This window comes from Heterodontus francisci, chromosome 2 (genome assembly GCF_036365525.1).
Source record: "Heterodontus francisci isolate sHetFra1 chromosome 2, sHetFra1.hap1, whole genome shotgun sequence".
Lineage (NCBI taxonomy): Eukaryota > Metazoa > Chordata > Chondrichthyes > Heterodontiformes > Heterodontidae > Heterodontus > Heterodontus francisci.
The window spans coordinates 24219404-24242714 of NC_090372.1; the positions used below are offsets into that span (position 1 = coordinate 24219404).

At 42.6% G+C, this 23311-nt stretch overlaps 1 protein-coding gene across 3 annotated transcripts in view; it reads left to right on the plus strand.

Annotated features, from left to right (window-relative positions):
* nkd2b (NKD inhibitor of WNT signaling pathway 2b) overlaps window positions 1-23311 on the plus strand; it is a 242074-nt gene that overhangs the window by 198277 nt on the left and 20486 nt on the right. For all 3 annotated transcript variants that reach the window (XM_068055646.1, XM_068055647.1, XM_068055648.1), the window contains 2 exons: window positions 3803-3863; window positions 22804-22931. In XM_068055646.1, the coding sequence (XP_067911747.1) occupies window positions 3803-3863; window positions 22804-22931 (189 nt within the window). The remainder of the gene's footprint in view (window positions 1-3802; window positions 3864-22803; window positions 22932-23311) is intronic.

Consider the following 23311-nt stretch of genomic DNA (forward strand, 5'->3'; position numbering starts at 1 on the left):
TTAAAAGCTTGGAGCAAGACATTTAAAATTACCACGGACCTCCAAAATCTTTACCACAACCACTGGTATCCGTGTACAGACACGTTCCTGACCCTTGATATGGAGAAATGTGTACTGAAGTGCCCGTCCTTTGGTGACCCAAAAAACATGAAGCTCATGATTTTTCGTGATGCTTCACATGCTAAACTTGCTGATTGATTTTCGAGTGCAGCTGGTTTCATAATATTTCTGATGGGTGAAAATGGGAAATGTTGTCCTTTAGCTTGGGAGGCTAAGAAAATAAAACAGGTCATTAAAAGCACTCTAGCCGTGGAAACACTGGGTCTTGTGGAGGAAGTGTATATGGGTTCTATTTGTCAAATATTTTGTGTGAAATTCGGAACAAGGGACATACTGAAGATAGGATACCCATTGAATGTATGTGGATAATTGTTCTTTGTGGGTCAATGTACACTATAGAAAGTATTAGTGAGAAAAGACTACATATTGATCTTGCTGGATTGAAATAAATGCTGGAGAGAAAGGAAATCTCCAAACTTAAATGGCTAGATGAATGTCATCAGCTATCTGTTCCACAAAGAAATTGTTAGAGGCGCTAGAGGAGGGGCATCTCGCACTGTAATACTTTGTACCCAATATGGAATTTATTTTGAAATGTTTGAGCATATTAATCCGTGATATTCTAAAAGAAATAAGTGAATCTGTTAATCTCTTAATTGAGTATCAGTGGTTTGATTATATGCAGGTGGAGGTTGTTAATTGGGGTCTTAGTTCTGCACTTACAAGCAGACACTTAAGGAGACTAGGTTTTGAGTGAGGAGCTACATGTTTGTAATCCTTTTACTCTGTACAATAAATCTGAATAAAGGTAGGCTCCAGCATTATCCTTTCCATAACAAGCTTTCTGGAGTTTAACAATGATCTGGAATGCACTGCCTGCAAGGGTGGTGGAAGCAGATTCAACAGTAACTTCCAAAATAAAATTGGATAATAACTTGAAGGGAAGAAATGATAGGATTATGTGTGAAGATCAGGGAAGTGGGACTAATTGGATAGCTCTTGCAAAGAGCCAGCATTGGCATGATAGGCTGAATGGCCTCCTCCTGTGCTGTACAATTCTATGATAAATGTAGGTTTGTACATCGTTGGTGTTGATTTCTTTCCAGTTAAGCGATGTACTGTGCCCTTGCCCCTATCGGTCTGACCATGCTGCGAAATTTGGGTTATTTATTCATTAGACATTATTGTTGTGTTTTATGCCCTGTGGGATCTGTTTCATAGTAGTGAAAATGTTTAAAAACTAAAGGAAAGCTTGTACCATTCACATGAAAACCCAGCCAGATTCTGTGGAGAGCCTTTTCAGAACTGGCTTTTCCGTCCTGTGCAAGTATGAAGAGCAGTCCCTAGTGTTTCACTCTCCTTTTGAATAATCTGCAGCATCTTTACGATTGACCACTGTGAGCAAACAATGGGAGGCGAAATATTTATCCAGTCTTCATTCTCCAATCAGCCCTATAATATTCCTAAGAATTCCACGAATCCTATTATCCAATTACCAGACCTAAACTTATCAAGTGTCAAATTCAGATCTTTTTAAAAAAAAAATCATGACCTTTTCTAATTAAATGCCAATTTCTAACTAAATCTGATTATAGCAGCAACAAAGCACTGTAAATTGGAGCTGGCCTTTTTATTTCTCAACGCTTTTGATTTTATTTTGATCTTGCCCTTTATTTCACACAAGTGTTGGTAACATGATGTGCTGACAAAGGTGTGGGATTTGGCTATTAGTTTGCAACAACCCAGTGAGCCCAAACACACTTTTTTTTCTCTCTCTCTCTCTGTCAGTTCCCTTTTATTCACAAAGGGAGAGAAGTAAGAAAGAAGGAAGCTGGGTATGGTGTGTTTGGGTGTTGCATCTCCTGCTAGTATTCCTGATTAACGACAGCTGCTTCCCAGAAGATTTGAAAACTGTCTGTGCACCTCCCTCTGTCTGGGAGACTTAAAGATTTGCAGGCATGTCACTGATGATTCACGATGGTGCAGAGGTGCTAATGGAAGAGAAGGTGCCTGAGAGAAGTGGAGTCTGCTTTGGAAGGATAAGGGTAGGGGGGAGAAAAAATTTCTGGATATTTACTGAGGTTGATTTGAAACAAGCCACTGGCACTTGTCAGAAACGGTGAGTCGCATTAGAGGTCAGAAAGGGAGATTATGGAGTTTCTCAGATTTCACTGGGTAGTTTTAGCTCCGCAGGCAAGAATAATTGACTGAATGAGTTACAGGTGCAAATTCCAGAGTAAGGAGAGGACCAGAGTTTTGAGCTGTAGTTGACTTGGAAACTACTTCAAATATGAAAATGGTGTTTGAGGAGGTGAACTTGCTTATTCCATCCTTGTAAATTTTTACAGATACATTTAAGGGGAAGCAAGGAATAGATGGATATGCTGATGGGGTGGGAGGAGGCCCGAATGGAGCATATCATCGGGCAGAGATCGGTTGAGCCAAAGGGCCTGTTTCGGTGCTGTACGTTCTATGTAATTTGCTGACAGGAATTTTCTCAACAATCTGAGCCATCGGTTGTGCTGAAATCCTGTTTTGCCATCACCAGGTAATGTTTCTCCTCGTCTTTCTGCTCTATGATCTGGATATAATTCTATCACCATTTCCGGCACTGTTGTGTAATTTCCCTATTTTTGAGTGTGTGTGTGTGTGTTAAACCAAGGTAGCTGAAGGTGTGGTCACCAATGGTGGGGGCCAAGGAAGTCAGGGATGCAGAAGAGGCCAAAATTGGAGTAGGCTCCCAGACAGACTTGGAGCTTCAGATGCACAAATCTTTAAAAGTGGGGGGACATATTGATAAATCTGTATTTATAAAACAAAAGGATTTATAAATGGGGTCATGGGGTCCAAAAACAAAATGGTAATGTTAAACCTATACAAATCATTGGTCACGGCACTTAATGAATATGGTATCCAGGGTTGGTTGCCTTAATTTAGGAAGCACGTCCTGGTTGTGGAGAAGGTACAGATTAGATTTATTAAGAGAAGATGCTTTAGCGATGGGGCGACTCTGGAGAAATTGAAGGTTCTTGCATTAGAACAAAAAGGTTACGGGGAAGTCAGATAGAAGTGTGCAAAATCATGGGAGGCTTTCAAATGGTAAAATGGGGAAAAACTTATTCCACTGGACAGTGAGTTGGTAACTAGAGGAAATGAATTAAAGATCATCACCAAATGAATGAAGGGAGCGGATAGGAGAATTTTATTATGTGGCAAGTTGTTAGACTGTGGAACGCTTGACCAGAAACAGTGGAGGAATTGGAACAGTTTATAAAAGGGAACTGAATAAACAAAGAAAAATAATTGAAAGGATATTGGGAAAAGAACAAGAGACTAAGACTAAGTGGGTAACTCTGAGGGACAAAACAGGTGTGATGAGCTGAACGGCTCCCATCTGCTGTGTATAATACTACATGAAGATCTGAAGTGCTCAAAATCATACTGTCAGTAAAATTACCCACCTGCACTTGTAGACTATTCCTTTTTAAAATAAAAATAGAGGTTAAGTGAATCCTTTGAACCAATTGCTCCTCACCAGTGGGATTGTTTTGAAGCATTTTGATTTTTTGGGTAGCGGGGTAGTTAATGGAACCTGTTGCTGCTTTTATCTGAGGTTCTTTGTGCAGGGAAGTGCTTATCCTTTGTGTTAATGACTCATCGACTGAGATTCCTTCCTGTTCAACCACATCTGTTCCTTGTCTGTAATAACTTCTCTCTCTCTCTCTCTCTCTCTCCTTTGCAGGATCTTTTGACTGGAGATCTGAAAGGAGGACATTTCCTTGATGACCAGTGCCCCCTAGAGGGTGAGTGAAGAATGCAATATAGTTGGCTCCTGTGGAATTAAAATGGGAATCTGCAAACGCTGGGGATCAGAATTTTAAAAATAGTGCACAGTGAATGTTTAGCCCGTCAGTCGGTATCTAGATAGCTGATTATTTTGGGTGTGTTTGTCTATCAGAACCTGGGTGTTCTGATGGAGGCTCTCACTCAAAACCTTAAGCCATCTTTCTCTGACCTGAGAATTTTCAACAACACAGTGCATTTATATCCATCAATCTAGTAAAACATCCCAAGGTGCTTCACAGGCGAATTATTTCCTTTTAATTGCAGTGAAATCTGGAAACGTCTTGCAGCTGCCTTAAAACCATTAGGGCACAATTCCTCAAACAGCCGCGCAGTGGACCAAACTCATTTCAACTCGTCTTTACTCTGATGTATTATCTGGGGGCTGGGGAGATAATAGATAAAGGGGAGGGATAATGTCTCAAGCAGCTCCACAAGCATTATCAGACAAAATATGACAATGAACCATATAAGGAGATATCAGGGCAGGTGACCAAAAGCTTGATCAAAGAGGTAGGTTTAAGGAGCAACTTCAAGGCATAGAGAAGTGGAGAGGGTTTAGGGAGGGAATTCCAGAAAATGGGGCCTGAACAGCTGAAGGCATGGCGGCCAAAGATGGAGTGATGGAAAATAGGGATTTGCAAGAGGCCAAAATTGGAGGAGCATAGACAACTCGGAGTGTTGTAGGGTTGGTGAAGGTTACAGTGTTAGGAAGTGTTAGGCCATAGGGAAGAGGGATTTGAATGCAAGGATGAGAATTTTAGAAGAGAGGCATTGCTGGGTCAGGAGCCAATATAGGTTAGCAAGCACAGAGGTGATGGGTGAACAGGACTTAGTGTGAGTTAGCATATGGGTAGCATTTGGATGAGCTCAAGTTTACGGAAGGTGGGAGGCTGACCAGGAGAGCTTTGAAGTAGTTGAATCTGGAGGTAACAGAGGCATGGATGATTGTTTCATCAGCAGCTGAGCTGAGATACTGTCGGAGCTGGGCGATGTTAGAGGTGGAATTAGGTGGTCTAGATGATGGAGACGTTATGGGGTTGGAAACTCAGCTCGGGATCAAATAGGACACAGAGGTTGCGAACAGTATGGTTCAACCTCAGACAGTGACCAAGGGAGAGAGATGGAATCGGTGACTGGGAAACAGAGTTAATAGTGGGGACTGAAGACAATGGCTTCAGTCTTCCCAATATTTAATTGGAGGAAATTTTTGCTCATCCAATTGTGAATGTTGGACAATGTGACAAATAAGAGGAGGTGGAACAGACGAGAGGCGATAAAGTAGAGCTGGATGTCCGCAGCGTACAAGTGGAATCTGACATCGAAGAAGCATGATTAAAAACTGGTCCAGGCGGCAATGCGATCGTGATTTCTTTTTTGGTTTTGTATTCCTCCCGACACTTAGACCCCCTCAGACAGTATCAAATGTCCATATGGAGCCTGTAGAGCTCCTGGCTTGAGATATATCTGACGTGTATTTACTGTTAACAGTAGAATAGTTGTGATTGCCACTGTTATTTTAAAACCTACTGTTGCAGTGTTTTGTCTACTGATGCTAATTTTGCAGATGTGCTGCTGCCCTACATTTACGAGGCTGTGTTAAGTGGGACCACATACGAAAATGAACGGAAAAAGACCAAAACAGGTTGTGCCATTTCCCTTCCTCGGTCACACAATCGCCTGGGAGAAGGAAAAGATAAAAAAACAGTGGTGGAAAATACCCTTAGGCCATTTTAGAGAGAAAACCTTTGGCAATCCCTCTCCAAAGGCAATCCGGCAAGCTCCATGAGGCTGCAGTAACTGTTGACACAAGTTATTGCTGGCCCCACCTACCTTCTCTGAATAGAGACACCTGCCATTCTCAGGAACGCTGGGAGAAATGGTGAAAAGCTGGGAATAGTGGAGTCCCTCAGATGTCTGGGGGTCCATGGATGTAGATCACTAACGTAGGAGTCAGGTTCAAAAAATAATCAAAAGGGCGAATGGAATGTTAGCCTTTATAACTAGAGGGTTAGAAGTTTTTCTACAGCAATGCAAAGCCCTCGTTTGACCACATCTGGAGTACTGCACACAGTTGTTGGCACCGCACCTTAGAAAGGACATACAGATGTTGGATGAAGTGCAGCACAGATTCACCAAAATGTTACCAGGGCTCCAAGGGTTAAATTATAAGAACTACATAAACTATGCTTGCATTCCCTGGAATATAGAAGGTTATGGGATGATTTGGTTGAGGCTTAGGATTTTGAAAGGAATTGTTCAGGTAGATAGAAACTTCCCTTACTAGTAGGGGAGTCTAGAACAAAGGGACATGAGCTTAAAATCACTGCCAGGCCATTCAGGACAGAGTTGAAAACATTTCTTCATGCAAAGAGTGGTAGAAGTGTGTAACTCTCACCCTCAAAATGCAGTAGATGCTAGCTTAATTAATAATAAATCAGAGATCAATAGATTTTTGCTCGACAAGGTAGTAAGGGATATGGAGCCAAGGCAGGTGATGAAGTTAAGATACAGAACAGCCATGATCTCATTGAATGGAGAAAAAGGTTTGAGTGGCTGAATAGCCTACTTCTGTTCCTGTGCACCTGTCCAGCTCCCCGGTGAGCCGCATCTTCTGGCAACCTAGTTCAGAGGTCCGTGTGCGTGAAGAAGTATCTCCTGGTATCTAACTCAACTGTTTCCTTGGCTCAATGCATTGTTGAGATAATTGGATTTAATTCAATTATTGATCAGACTGCACTGAAACTGAATTTACTGCATAGATCTGTAGAATCTTGCCACATCGAAGAAGGCTATTCAATTCATCGTGCCCATGCTGGATCTTTGAAAGAGATGTATGGTTCGGCCCCCTTCCTTTCCTCCCAGTCCTGCAATTTTCTCCCCTTCAAATGTCAGTTGTGTGTCAGTTGATAGCACTCTCGCCTCTAAATCATAAAGGTCCAAGTTCAAGCCCACTCCAGGGCTTGATCACAAAAATCGAGGCTGACACGCCAGTGCAGTACTGAGAGCGTGTTGCACTAATGGAAGTCCTGTCTTTTGGATGCGTTGTTAAACAAAGGCTCTGTCTGCCCTTTCAAGTGGATGCAAGAGATCTTATTGTACTAGTTGAAAAAGTACAGGGAAGTTTTCCCTGGTGTCCTGGCCAATATATACCATTCCTCCCACGTCATTATTTATTTATTTATTGCTGTTTGTGGGGCCACGCTGTGCACAAATTGCCTGTCACATTTTTCTACCTTGCAGCAGTGAACTACGTCTCAAAAAAGTAGTTGATTGGCTGTGAAGTTTTGTGTCATCCTATGGAAGTAAAAGCTACTATAGGAACGCAAGTTCTTTTCTTTGTAGGTTGGAAGCTATGTTTGAGCATGTCCATTTCAGCTCTGTGATGGAATTCCTACCATCAGCTATTGTAGAAGTTTGACATTGGAGAAAACCCACTAAAAAGAAACCTTTTTTTAAAAAAAAACTGTATTCTAAGGATGGTACATGGGACATCAATTTATTGGAACAGCCACAATTCCTCATGTGACTGACTCCCAATCTGTGCCAACACAAGCTACTTGTAGATAAACAAGGAAAGTCTGGGATGAATTGCATCACTCTGCCAGCCTGTACATCCTAGCAGTATTGGCAGGCTTGGAAGTGAGTTCATTCTGTACATGCTTGGCTTGGGAATGGTACATGGGACCTAAAGCAGATGGGGGAAGACAGCAGATTAGAAAATAGTGTATGAGTTGGGTAGGGGATTCCTTTCTTTTCAGGTGAGTGAGTGAAAATGGTAAGACAAAATTATTTTAACCAGAAAATACATTTTTAAGAACATCAAAATAAATCGACAGCCAAAAACTTGATTTAAAAAAAAACTAAGCGTAAAATGTTGCTGCTTTTGTGTCTATAATCCTACGGGAGGTGGGACTTCTCATCTCAAGAGTGATGGGAGAGTGGATATCAATTGCCAGTGACAATGGCATCTTAATCAGTTGTCAGGAAGTGCTATAATTGAGTGTATTAAATGGTCATCAAATGAAATATATTACTGCTGTTTATTATTGGGCACTTAATCATTATTTAAGTGGGTTTTCTTGGGCTTCCTTCTCTCTCTCCCTTTCATTTGTTCAATGGTGCTTTATTTTTTTGTTGACTGACAGAGTATTTCAGCTGAATGATTTTGTTCCGCTCATTCACATGTATAGTGAATCATGATGATGGAGCAGCCAACAACACCTCAGGGATTTACTACATTTCCTTCACTGGTGTGTGAAGCATGAAGTGTTAAGCATTCTAAAAGCTGGCTCTAATTAAATAAGTCATGGGCAGCTTTAGGCTTTGAAAAGGACAATTATGTTGGTTAAAATATGTCACTTCCCAATGACGCATGCATTTCTACAACCTCTTAATCAGTCATGGCTGAATAAAACCATCATTGGTAATAAATGCTTGTTTACCAAAAACTCTATCAATTAATGTCTTCGAATGAAAGCCCAAAGTTCAGCAGAAGCTTTCAGCTCACTCACGGCCAATTATTTACATGTGTTGGTGTGGGAGGAATTGGGATAGGAATTTGGAGGTTTATTTTGAAAACTGAAATGTGTATGCATTATAAACTGTTGATCTGTCGATATGTTTTGGGCCTGGCTGAAGGACCTTTTGTTCTGGTCACTTATCCTGGCAATTGGACATTGTTTTAACCAATTAGACCTACTTATGGCCAATTATGGTTATTCGCCAGTTTTGTGCTTGCCTTTTCTCTTGTTCTCTATCGCTATCTTTCCCTTGTTTGTTTTAAAAAAAAATTTCTGCTCTTTTTTTCCCTCCTTTTCTCTCTCCCTTTTTTGTTCTTTTTTCCTTTTAATGTTTTTCTTTTGTTTTTGTGCCCTTTTTCCTTTTTTCTCTTTTATCTTTCTCTCAGAATTTTGCAGTTTCTTTTGTGTTGCGTTGCACATCACTTTCATTTGACCTAAACATTTTAAAAGTTCCACCACTAAGTTGCTATCTTTTGCAAATTGATAAAAATGGAACAAGAAGAGCAATCATGATTACAATTGTGATATTTATTTGCTTCGACTCGCTGATTACCCACAACTAAAAATAAATAAACGATTAAGGATGAGAGATTCATCTTTCAAAAATTAGTATTTTGGTGGCGGACTTGTGAATTTGATTTTTTAAAAATCCAGGCAACGCAGGCAAAACCAGACAATCTAATCCAAAAACAGCATGCAGTACAACCCAAGGGCAAACCTACTGCAGTCAAGCTCCATAGTTTAGTGTCATAATTAATGTCAAAAATTGAGTAGAAGGCTTTTATTGAACAGAATCATGTTCTTCTATATAGTTAAGAAATATTATAGCTAGAATTACTGTTTTCTATTTCAAAAATAGATGAGAACTATGGCAAAGATACATGAGCTTACACCCCAAAAATAATTCATTCCCAAGGTAATTGTGATTAAAAAATTAAATATTCTTGTACTTTTTAAGCCCAAACATAGTACACAAGAAATGGGGGAAAAAAGTGCCATCAGAAACCCTGTCCTTTCCCAAATTACTTCAATTGCTTTCTTGCTTTGCTAGTTGTCTCCAAAGATTCCTTGGTTAGGAAAGGAACCAAGTCACAAAATTCAAACCTAAACAAAGCTGTGTGTGATTAGTTCTATTGAGTGTATGGCTGGTAGTGCGCTCTTTTTAATTGAAGGTGTATGAGCCCTGTTAGCTGTTTCAGGGGTGCTAAAGTGGATTGAACTTCTCAAATTGGAGAGAATCCATTTTGCAATCTTTGAGTTATGGCAGGCCAATTTTCCTTCATGGCAGTGAAAAATAAAGAACAAACTATTAATTTAAAAGAATAGTAGATCTGTTTTCTGTCAAGAAGCTGGATAGTAATCTACTTGTAGTAGAAATAATGCTATTTATTCGCTTGCTTATGCTATTGTTCAATAAATTTGCTTGGCGTCGTCAAAAACGGGACACTTTAAGATAGTTCTGTCATGGACAAAATAAACTAATTTAGTGTGATGTGATAGTTTGCTACTTTTTGTAGTCTGGAGAAAGACTGTGCAGACATAGGGTAATTCCAGTTGCTAAAGTAGCTTGTTAATTTAGCTTGGACATGTAATTGAAAGTTTTCCTAGCTATTAAGACTAGTGAAACTCTTCAGCTCAATTGAACTTGCCTACAAGGGTAATCTAAAGCAGAAAATCTGGAATAAAGGTAGAAATGAACCCAAAAACATTACTGTAACCTGTCATAAATCTGCTTGCAGCTTAATGTACAACAATTGGTAAGTTGATATCTGGCACTTGTTACCATCGATGTTTTGGGTGATTTTAAATCACAACTGATTTAATAATGCAGGGATTGCTAGGTAATAAAAGACCAAATCTACCTAGCTTGCCTTCTAACATCCTGGTAGCCACTTGATACTTTGACAGTTGTCGACCAAATCCTCACAATGAGTCTCTATCAATTAGTCTAGAACAGATCCAGATATGAGGTGAGAAAACCCCCCAGCAGTGGAAACCTTTGGGAACCATAGATCAAAAGCCACCTGTTCCTCCCAAGCACTTACCATCTTGCGTCTCAAAATACTCATGTACTGTATCCCAAAAGATTATTTCTGAAAAAAAATCTATGACTTGTTTCTATGGTGGTGAAATTGGTTTTGGATGTTTGAGCAAACCGATCGATAACGAATTGGCAATTCATTTCATACCCCGCCCAATCCTCTATTGATTTCACCTGCCTTAAACCCGCCCAGAACTAAATTCTTGGGCTGTGCTTCCCGAACATCAGCACCTAAAACTTTTCATTCTTGATCTTTTTAAACTGGCAGAAGTAAAAGTGGGGATTTTTATTACCTTCATCCAAACTAGTGTCAAATGAGCTTTACCGATGGGATAAAAGAGGGTCAGAGACCTTTGTGTGAGATATCCACGAGCCACCTGGTTCTGTTTAGTGTATGCTATAAGCACAGTTTTGAGAGCAAAGGCTACCCCTAGCTGAGCACTAGGGAGTAAATTGTCCATATATACTTAGCGAAAGAAAAAGCAGTGATTCATAGCTGGGAGTGATTATTAGGCTCCAATTTCATCTCCACTTTCAGATGTTTCTCTTTTTTTTAACATTGTTTGACCCTTCTCCAGTGAGATTATAGCCTGCTAATTAGTTCCAGGTATCCATTATTCATAATCTCACATGTAGCGTAAATGATTTCAATCTGTTGATTTGAAATTTGAAGACTGCTCCTTTTCATGACTGCTTCAAAGCTTAATGGAGCTAAATTTTTTTTTTTGTTTTTAAACAGTTGATCGAGAGGACTCTAGCTACTTCGCTATTAGCAGTCACTTCAGTATCAGTTTTATTAGCGTAACCCTTCACCTGTGGGCTGAGTAAAGTGATCTCCTTGCTGCTTGTTTTAAATTAAAACCAAGATCGTGGACAAATAATGCTGGTGTTTTTATTGGACAAGGAGCAGGGAACTGCACCCATGGTTTTTATATTCTAGTGTAATCATCCACTTCTCCTGTCTAGACAACAACCGTTTGCATTTATCTTTCTTCTTTGGTCTCCTTGTCTCGAGCAACAATGGGTAAGCGCCTGGAGGTGGTCAGTGGTTTGTGAAGCAGTGCCTGGAGTAGCTATAAAGGCCAATTCTAGAGTGACAGGCTCTTCCACAGGTGCTGCAGATAAAATTGGTTGTCGGGGCTGTTACACAGTTGGCTCTCCCCTTGCGCTTCTGTCTTTTTTCCTTCCAACTGCTAAGTCTCTTCGACTCGCCACTCTTTAGCCCCGCCTTTATGGCTGTCCACCAGCTCTGGCGATCACTGGCAACTGACTCCCACGACTTGTGTTCGATGTCACAGGACTTCATGTCGCGTTTGCAGGCGTCTTTAAAGCAGAGACATGGAAGGTCGGTGGGTCTGATACCAGTGACGAGCTCGCTGTACAATGTGTCTTTGGGGATCCTGCCATCTTCCATGCGGCTAACATGGCCAAGCCATCTCAAGCGCCGCTGGCTCAGTAGGGTGTATATGCTGGGGATGTTGGCCGCCTCGAGGACTTCTGCGTTGAAGATAAGGTCCTGCCACCTGATGCCAAGGATTCTCCGGAGTCAGCGAAGGTGGAATGAATTGAGACATCGCTCTTGGCTGACATACGTCGTCCAGGCCTCGCTGCCGTAGAGCAAGGTACTAAGGACACAGACTTGATACACTCGGACTTTTGTATTCCATGTCCGTGTGCTATTTTCCCACACTCTCTTGGCTAGTCTGGACAAAGCAGTGGACGCCTTTCCCATGCGCTTGTTGATTTCTGCATCGAGCGACAGGTTACTGGTGATAGTTGAGCCTAGGTAGGTGAACTCTTGAACCACTTCCAGAGCATGGTCGCCAATATTGATGGATGGAGCATTTCTGATGTCCTGTCCCATGATGTTCATTTTCTTGAGGCGGATGGTTGGGCCAAATTCATTGCAGGCAGCTGCAATCCTGTCGATGAGTCTCTGTAGACACTCTTCTGTGTGGGATGTTAATGCAGCATCGTCAGCAAGGAGGAGTTCCCTGATGAGGACCTTCCGTACTTTGGTCTTCGCTCTTAGACGGGCAAGGTTGAACAACCTGCCATCTGATTTTGTGTGAAGGAAAATTCCTTCTTCTGAAGACTTGAATGCATGTGAGAGCAGCAGGGAGAAGAAGATCCCAAATAGTGTCAGTGCGAGAACACAGCCCTGTTTCACAGCACTCAGGATATGAAAGGGGTCTGATGAGGTGCCACTATGCTGAATTGTGCCTTTTCATATTGTCATGGAATAAGGTGATGATACTTAGTAGCTTTGGTGGACATCCGATCTTTGCTAGTAGTCTGAAGAGACCACGTCTGCTGATGAGGTCAAAGGCTTTGGTGAGATCAATGAAAGCAACGTAGAGGGGCAACTGTTGTTTGCGGCATTTCTCCTGCAGCTGGCGAAGGGAGAACAGCATGTCAATGGTGGATCTCTCTGCTCGAAAGCCACACTCTGCCTCAGGGTAGGCACACTGCGCCAACATCTGGAGCCTGTTTGAAACGACTCGAGTGAAGACTTTCCCCACTATGCTGAGCAGGGAGATTCCACGGTAGTTGTTGCGGTCACCCTTGTTCTTATAGAGCATTTAATATAGCAAAATGTTCCAAGATGCTTCACAGAAGAGTTATCGGATGAAATTTGACACTGAACCACATAAGGAGATATTGGTTCAGGTAGATTTTAAGGAACATCTTAAAGGAGGAGAGAGAATGAGAGAAGAGAGATTTAGGGAATAAATTCCAGAGCAAAGGAAATCGGGGTGGATGAGGGGCCAGAATTGGACGAGTGCAGAAATCTGAGGGCTGGAGGAGAAGGTTAGAGGTCGGAAGGGGTGAGACTACGGAGGGCTTGGGCTGCTGGGTAGCCATCAGGCGTGCTGGCCCAGGCTGCTTTTCAGCTACCGTCCATAGCCCAAGAATGCTTATAGTGCTGTTAATGATAACGATGAGCTCAAAGTAGGAACTCAACCTACGACCATCCTGATCTCATTTTAGACACACTGAACAACTGGGGAAGCCGAATGATGAACTTAATCCATCTTGCAGATAGGGTGGGGCGATGTGCTCAGTGATTGGTGCCAATAGATTGCATGTAGAAATATTATAGATAGCATTGATTTAGCTATGAATTTGAGGATGGCAAATTCAATCTAAATATGAATATCAAATTTATTGAACTCCAATATAAAAACTTAAATATCTAAAAATAAGGGGCCTTGGATGCAAGATTAAATTTAAGAGATTTAGATAAGAGGGCAGGGGAAACTTCTTTACACAGAATTGCGATGGTGTTGAATTCAATTCCAGGGCTAGTTATTCAGGCTGCAATTATGTCAACATTTAAGATTAGATTGTATAGGTAGCTGACAGAAAATGGAATGAAGGAATATGATAACAGGCTGGGTAATTCTGAAAGCATTCAGTGGCTGACTGGTTGAAGTAATGTGTTAATGGGCAATGGTAGTTTGGCTAGTGGGCTTGTTCCAAAAGCTTTCTGGAAGGGAATAATATTAGGATTTCTTTTGTTGAAGTCTGCCATTTTAAATATGAAGCTATGCATCGATTGCATTTGAGTCAATTGTGCACTAGGAAGAAAGAAGCTCTGGTTTTTGAAAAGAAAGTGGAAAGTGCTAGTTTAAGATTATGGAAAGCTAAGAATGTGTGAATGTGCCTTTTTTTTTTTAAAGAACTGAAATACAGAAACAACAATAATTTGTATTTATATAGTATTTATGTACTAGAATATCCTACAGTGCGTCACAGGAGCGTAATCACAAAATTTTACACTGAGCTACGCAAGGTGATATTGGGATCAAAATTTGGTTGACGAGGTAGATTTTAAGAAACATCTTAATGGAGGAGAAGGAGATGGAGAGGTGTTGGGGGGAGTTACAGAGCTTAGGACCTAGGCAGTTGAAGACATGGTTGCCAATAGTGAAGTGCTGAAAATCAGGGATGCACACCTAATGGTGAAGTATAGGTTCTCCTCTGAGGTTTGGGTTAAAGTATGTTGGATGAGAGTAGAGATGAAGAATCAAGAATAGGTGTAGGGTTGAGGGATAGAGCGAAGAACCTCAAGTTATCTTAAAAGCAATAAAATATCTCAGATATCCAAATAGGAAATCTCTTAACCATGCTGTATCTCTAAGATAGTTGTTTACTTTTGGATATTAAAAGCTACAGGTTATGAGGAACCTCTATACAACTAAGTAAAATGACAAGTGCAAACATATGTTGGAGGCTACTTAACCCAGTGAACTACATCCTTTTGTGGAATCTTACGGTTTCCCTCTACTTGCACGCTCTATCTAGGTATCAGCCATTGCTCACTTTGGAGCACTATTGCTGCTTAGTCAGAAGACTGTGGGTTCAAGTTCCATTCCAGAGTGCGCAATCCATGTTGTCCCTTCAGTACTGAGGGAGTGCTGCACTATCAGAGGTACCATCTCTCAGATGAAGATATTAAATCTTCCTTCTGAGGTTGATGGAAAAGGTACTGTGGCAGTCTTTTGAAGAAGTGCAGGGGATTTCTGCCCAGTATCCTGGCCAACATTCATCCCTCAACCAATACCATTAAAACAGATTATCTGGTAACTTATCTCATTGCTGTTAGCAAGATCTTGCTGCGTGCAAATCAGCTGTTTTGTTTTCTATATTACAGCAGTAATTACATTTCAAATGTACTTCATTGATTGTACAACACTTTGGACCATCCTGAAGTCATTAAAGGCACTGTATAAATGCGGGTCTTTCTTTCAAAGACCGAATAGGCTAACAATTCGTCTGCCCCATTTTTTGGATGCAGGGATTACAAATCACGACTTGCCTGTGCCGGATCCATTGGAACTGGGCAGCACACACATTTGATGCTCCCAGCTTATTACCATGATTGTAGCATGGGGCAAAGCAAGTTCCTTGCTGCTGACTGCCTCTTCATAATGCCAGCTGCCTCTGTGCTCAGCAGGGGTCAGGTCAACATTGTGCTGAAAGCACCTGCTGCAGCCAGCCTGCTCTTTTTATTATTCTTTCATGGGATGTGAGCATCACTGACTAGGCTGGCATTTGTTGCCCATCCCTAGTTGCCCTTGGTGGTGAGCTGTCTTGAACTGCACCCCAGCAAAACGGTGCTGAGTGATGCAATGGAGATGAAATTTGTCCCCAGTCACACACACAATAGTGGGTATCTGGAATGTGCTGCCTGAGGAGGTGGTGGAGGCAGGAACAGTAGCAACATTTAAGAGGCATCTGGGCAGGTACTTGAATGAGCAAGGCATAGAGGGATATGGAATTAAGGCAGGCAGGTGAGATTAGTATAGATGGGCATTATGGTCGGCATGGACGCGGTGGGTGAAGGGCCTGTTTCTATGCTGTACGACTCTATGACTCTGAGTTCTTAGGGCAAATGCAATTGCATTTGCTTCAGAGATGCTTCTTGTTGGTTTTACAACTCCATTTGCTGGGAGTGCAGGTTTGTGTTTTCTATTGATGCTGGCCTCTAAATTTTCTTGGCTGTGATTTCTAGCTTGTCAGGGTAGGAACTGTGGCCAGAACCTGGAGACAAGTGCCACAAGCACACAAACCTCACTCTTCTTCCTGTTGACCTTGGCTCTAAAAATCCATATGTTTCCATGGACCTAGTCTGGAATGTGTTTGCTTTTTATTGATCCCCAGATAGGTGAGGATCCTTGAGTCTTTCTAACTATTAGTGGACAAAAGCTTAACAGGACATCAGAAGAGGTTCAATTTTTATGGAGCACAGGTTTATGTTCCTATTCATAAATGAGAAACATGAGAGTGACAAAAACTAAAGGCCATAAGTATTAAAATAGTCAATAATAAATCTAATAGGGATTCAGGAGAAACTTCTTCACCGGGTGTGTGTTTACAATGTGGAACTTGCTGCCATTTAGCTTGCATTGAAAAAAAAATTGTCTAATTCAGAACTAAATTTATTGATCCTGGTTTTATATTAACTTTTTAAGTATGAACAGGTTTTTCAAAATGAGAAAATGAAACCATTGCAGGAAGAGTCTCCTGAAATTGTGTACACCAGGGTGTCTACACTGTCATCCCTGAACTCCACAGTTTGGAGCCCAGACAACCTTAACGTGCTTGCATTTATCTATCTTATTCCCATTGGGATTTTGTGGACCTGGAGGTTTGTAAAGGGATGCTCTCAGCGGTGATGCTTCATTAGTGGATAAATCCTAAATTTGCAACCTGAGAACAGTGTTCAAGAACACTGGTGTTCATCATTTTACTGAGACGATTGGAATCAGAAGTACAATTTCAGAATTTGTGGACAACACTACATTGGGGGATATAATTAACACTGAGGAAGACTGTGGGCTGCATTTTACATTGCTGCCACCGTAAACAATGGTGGTCCACCCATGCGGAGCGCATGTTGCGTAGCCGCCGCGATATTAAACGTAGCGGCTCATTTTAATGGCCAGGGCAGACTGCCCCTCTCCTCTTCACCCCCCCCCCCCCCCCCCCCCCCCACCGATGATGTGGAGGGGGCGGGCGGTCTGGCCCCACCAATGATGTCAGCTGCCTTTGACCACACTGAAGTATTGTGTACAGTTTTGGTCTCCTTATCTAAAGAAGGATATACTTGCCATAGAGGGAGTGCAACGTAAATTCACTAGACTAATCCCTGGGATGGCGGGATTGTTTTATGAGGGGAGATTGAGGAAACTGGGCCTATATTCTCGAGTTTTGAAGAATGAGAGGTGATCTAATTGAAACGTACAAATTTCTTACAGGGTGTGACAGGGTGGATGTAGACAGGATGTTCCCCCTGGCTGGTGAGTCTACAACCAGGGGACATAACCTCACAATAAGGGATAGGCCATTTAAGACTCAGATGAGGAGGAGTTTCTTCAGTCAGAGGGTGGTGAATCTTTGGAATTCGCTACCCCAGAGAGCTGTGGAGGCTCAATCACTGAGCATGTTCAAAACGGAAGTCGATAGATTTCTGGAGATTAATGACCAAGGGAAATAGGGATAACGCGGGAAAGTGGCATTGAGGTAGATGATCAGCCCAATTGAATGGCAGAGCAGGCTCGACGGGCTGAATGGCCTACTCCTGTTCCGATGAAAGGCATGTTTTTGTGCTGTAAATTCTATGTAATCTGCTAGTCAGAGGAATTGGAGATAATTGGGAATTAAACTCTGTGCAAGACCCTGAGGTTAGGGGTGTGGCTTCTATTATGATTCCATTGTAGGTGTCTATGCAACCTATAAAGATGAGATTAGATGCCTATTCTTGGGTCCATGACAAGTGATACCCAAGCAGATTCAGGCCTCATAATATTTTCAGGGCAAGCTGCTGCACCTCCCTAGGCCGCACTCATTTCACTAGGAGTTTGGCCCAGGAAGGTGGTGAGGAGGGGGTGGAGGGGTGAGAGTCAGTGGGGAGTGATGAGACCAAGGTTTGGGGGGGGGGGGGTTTGGGGAGAGGAGGGGAACCATTGCAAGGACAGTGGAGTTGAGTTGGGAAAAAATGCTCCTTCTGGCTCTACATGAACATTTCTTCGTTAGTATTTTTTTTAAACATACCTTTTGGGAATGGTCACGCCTTAGGCTGCGCTGACTGAATAAAAATCCTGAGCAGGCCCAGCACCTGCTCCACTTGATCCAAACCGATTTCCATAAATGGGTCCTAGAACGGGTGCTAGCCCCCTCCTTTGCTGATGGAAGGAGGCCAGTGACTGTTTTAGTCCTCTGCCTTAAAAACTGGCATTTACCAATATGGTTGTGGCCTTCACAGGTCTGAATCAGGTGCAGGATGTTGTTCCCTGAAATTGCTCTTCCTCATCTCTTCTCCACAGCCACCTCCCACCCCCTCCCGACCCCCACATCCGTTTTTTCATCTGGAAAGTGGGTGCAGTGCGGACAAATATGCACCCCTTTGTGTCTCCATATGGCCACAGTTATTCCATCCAGGTTCAAGCAAGAGTCTTTCATCATCCAGCACAGGATGAAGATTTGTTGGAATCCAACTACAACGTCATTTTAAAAATTATTATTGTTTCATTCAAAGTAGTTGTGAGGAAGACCGAAATTAAGACAGCTCCAGTAATTCCAGGAATTCCCAGAATTTTTCTAATGCAAATACATTTCTCAGAATATTTCTTGTTTGGAATCTTTCCCTGGCAAACACAGTTTCCTGTGTGTTTGGCCTCCTCTACCACCTGGCTTCATCCAAATCCCATCTGGACTATCAGTTAGAAGTCTTGCTGCACGGCGCATTCCTTTCCAGCAGAACTAAGTCGTGGCCAATATTTATCCCAACGACTGACCTCACTTAAACAGATGATTTGGTCATATATCACATTGCTGTTTGTGGGACCTTGCTGTGTGCAAATTGGCTGCTGCATTTCCTACATTAAAACAATGACTACACTTCACACATACTTCATTGGCTGTCACCTGTCTTAATGTTTCCTTCTTTGACTCTGTCAATTTTTGTCTGCTTGTGATGTTTTACTATGTTAATGGTGCAATATAAATACAAGTTGTTGTTGTAAAGCACTTTGGGATGTTCCGAGAATGTGAAAGGCGCTATACAAATGCAAGTTTGTTCTTTTAGTAGGTGAAGGTGTGAAGGATCTGCTCAGAAATGGGAACAAATTTTTCTTTGTCTTGGGTTACTTGCTTTGATGAGTAGCTTGGAGACCAGAGTCATTAACATGAATGATGCATTCAGGAAATGAAGTCACCTTTGGCCTAATTAATGTACATATCATGTGCCTTCGCATTGGGATTGCAAGAACTTGAGAATATTCCGGAACAGGAAAAGATCATTTGGCCCAGTGAAGCTGTCTTTCTTGATCCTGTGCCATGCATTCCTCTGCTCTTTAATTAACCATATCTGCTGTTTGCATGGGAACCATGTTCCCACTTCTTTGGGAATTTGTGAATTGTAATGGGGAAATCAAAATGCCTGCATGCACATATGAGAAGTTAAATAATGAAAGTATATTTTTTTTAAAAAAGGAGGCCCTTAATCGATTGCATTGTTTCCAAAATTAGTGAACATTTTTTTTTCGGGCAAATTCCAATGCTCTCCAAGCTAGCCTTTGATCTTCCAGCCTCCTTAACTTAAATTCATTCAGAGCTCGCACCAAGTCCTACAGCTCTACAACCTTTCAAGAGCTCTGCAGTTCATATCTCCTTCCATTTTGGCCTCTTGCGCACCCCCAATTTCCTTCAACCAAACATTGGCAGCAGTGTCTCCAGCTACCTAGGCCCTAAGCTCTGGAATTCCCACCCTGGACCTACCTCTTTGGCCAAGCATTTGGTCACCTGTCCTAATATCTCCTTATGTGGCCTGGTGTCAAATTTCATTTGGTAACGCTCCTGTTAAGTGCCTTGAGATGTTTTGCTATTAGAAGTGCTGTATAACTGCGAGTTGTTGTTGCTGTTAATTGTAGTGCTTTTTGTTTCTGTATATTATTGAATCTGTAAATAAATCTAACCAATACATTTCAGCCTATACATATTGGTCTGGGAGGCTGGTTTATAATCTGCCTTCTGATGTTGCAGAAGAATGTGGTGAGCATCTTGCGACCTCCAGTAAGTGGTTTACCAGGATCCAGGGTTAGTTTATGGGCTGAATTTTACCAGCCCCTCGACACCCTGGGTTGCGGCCTGGGGGCCGGTAAAATTCTGCGGGAAGAGGCCCACCTCAACTCACAACGTTGAGAAGGCATATTACCAGCGGCGGGGGGACCTCGGTGTGGTGGTGGGACCTTCATCTTAATATTCAAATGAACAGTAATGATATGTAAATGCACTTACCTGCTGGCGGCAGCCGCCCCACACCGATTTTACACCCACCGTTCGTAATTCGTGAGCCTTTGGAACTCCGTACATAGTTCCCAGGCAAGAACCTTGTGGGGAGGGGGGAGGAATAAAATTTTCAGGGCAGGAGGAGTGGGAGAGCGGGGAAAACCATTTTTATTGGCAGTGGGGATGGTGGGAAGAGGTTGAGGGTCAAAGAGACCAAATTTTTGGGGGAGAAAGTTTGGGATATTATTAAAAGTTTATTATGGGGAAAGAGGGCAATTAATGTATAAATTACCCATTGTGGGGTGGGAGACATGATTTATATTTGAAATAACATTTTATTTTTATTTCCTGCAGATCAGGACCTTTATATTTAAAAAATGTAACTGAAGGGCTTGAAGCCCTTTAAAAATGGCGTTGGCACCAGAGACCGTTGCTGGGGACACGTCAGCCGTCCTCTCTATTTAAATCCACCCTTGCGCTTAATATCGAGGGGGCTGTGCAGCGGCACTTCCATGTCGGAAGGCAGCTGCTCTCATGGTGCTCCGCCGCGGAGCATAGCGCACTAAAAATCCAGCTCTATAAGTCTGGGATAATTCACCTACCGCAAAGATTAAGAATTCTGGTTTTGGTATTCACAAGGGATCCTTGTCTACATGTTTATTTATATTACAAATATGTTTAGAGCAGAGGGTTGGGAGACCCCAGTTGTTGCACATACATAGATGAAGTTCCAGTAGTTAATGGAATTATATATTTTTTAATTCCTTCATGGGATGTGGGCATTGCTGGCAAGGCCAGCAATTGTTGCCCATCCCTAATTGCCCTTGAACTGAGTGGCTTGCTTGTCCATCTCAAAGGGCAGTTAAGAGTCAACCAGATAGCTGTGGTCTGGAGTCACTTGCAGTACGGCAGATTTCCTTCCCTGAAGGACATTAATAAACCAGATGGGTTTTTACGACATTCGATAGTTTCATGGCACCATTACTGATGCTAGCTTTCACTTTCAGATTTCTGTTTATTAATTGAGTTTTATTGATTATTGCAATTTAAATTCCACCAGCTACTGTGGTGGGATTTGAACCCATATCCCTAGTGCATTAGCCTGGGCCTCTGGATTACTAGTCCAGTGACATTACCACTAGGCCACCATTTCCCCACTCATGCTGTTGGATTTTATATTGCTGCTGACGATTCGACGGCGGCCATAAACAATGGTGGCCTGCATGCGCGGGCAGCACGTTGTAGATGCAGCGGCTCATTTAAATGGCCGGGGATGACCGCCCCTCCCCGCTGATGTGGAGGGGGCAGGCGGTCCATCCTCGGCAATGGCGTCAGGCACTGATGCCAACGTTCTTTTTAAAGGACTTCAAGCCTTTCCATTTCATTTAAATATTTAAAAATATAGTTAATTAAAATGGGTTCAACACAATGAAATAAATATTTCAAGCCCATCTCCCAGCCCCGCTCCCCCCCCCCCCAAATAACCATACAATTCATCGCCTGCCCTCTTTTCCCAACCCCCCCCCCCCACCACCCACCAACCAAAATACTTGCCTTGTTGCACCTGACCTTCCCAACCCCCCACCCCCTACCGGCATAGTTCGTAAACTGTGCAGTTTACCCCTTCCCACCACCCCCTACACCAATCAGAGGAGTTTGACCCTCCCCCCACCTCCCCGCGCTGAGATACTTACCTGCTTCCCCCTCCCCACCAGTGTTCCACATTGGATCCCCAGGAAGGTATCTGAAGGTGCGGGGGTGCCGGCAACCGCACCAATATGGCACTGGAATGGACGGCGGGAGCGGGTAAGTAATTAATTCACTGATTTAAATAAATTCACATTTTAAGATTTGTCTCCCATCGCTGAGCGGCGGGGGTCCGCCACGAGTCCTCGCCGCTGCCGGCAATATCGGGCTGGGTCTTCCCAGCATCGAGGCCTGTGCCGGGCCTCTGCTAGAGGCATTTCTACCCCTCTCCTCCCCCACCACCACCACACACCACAACCCCTCACGTCAGGGTGGGGGAGGGGGTGGGTGCTGTAAAATCTAGCCCTTGTTGGCAGCAACATCCTCATCTCTGAGTCAGATGGTTGTGGGTTCAAATCTGGCACCATGCTTTTGAGAACCACTGATTGAGTGCTGCACAGTTGGATAAGTTGTTAAGCCAAGGCTCCATCTTCCCTCTTAAGTGGATGTAAAAGATCTCGGGGTGCTCTTCAAAGAAGAGCAGGCAAGTTCTCCCCAGTGGCCTGGCTAATATTTATCGCTTAACTAATAACACGAAAACAGATAATTTTCTCTGATCACATTGCTGCTTTTGGGATCTAGCTATGTGCAAATTAGCTGCCACGTTTACTGCATTACAACAGTTCCTACACTTCAAAAAATATTTGGCTGTAAGCACATCCTGGGATTATGAAAGGCACTATGTAAATACAATTTTTTCTTTGTCACAATACTGAGAATTAATAAACTGACCCTGCACCATCATCAGTCATAAATAGACATTTATTATAATGATTTTTCCCCCTCCTTCACCAGTGGTGCTCCCCCCAGAGAAGGCAGAGCCATGTGATCCATTCACATCAACTTTCAGTCAAGAAGATGGAGAAAAGTGTCCCAGTAAAGAAACCAGCAGAGGGACAGGCAAGAAACGGCTGAACTTTGATGTGAGTTTTGCAATCTGGGAAATGGCGAATGATTATTGAAGAAATTGGTTTTGGGATAAATTCTATTGATATGGAGAAAAAAGGGGGGCATGGTTGACGTCAGCCTTTTGAAAACAAAATGTTCTAACTGATATTAATGTTGTGCTTATATGGTGTTTGTTTACTAAATATATCATAATAAATGGGGGTAATTCTACAATCCCAATAGGGAGTTGCACTCGCATAGAATATGGTTGAAGAATCAGGGTACAGTGCTGGGGTCTTGCGTCTGATCTATTCAGTGGCCAAGCACAGTTCCTGCTTGGAGTGCAGGAGGAACATTGGAACAGGAGTAGGCCATTCAGCTGCTTGAGCCTGGTCCGCCATTCAATTAGATAATT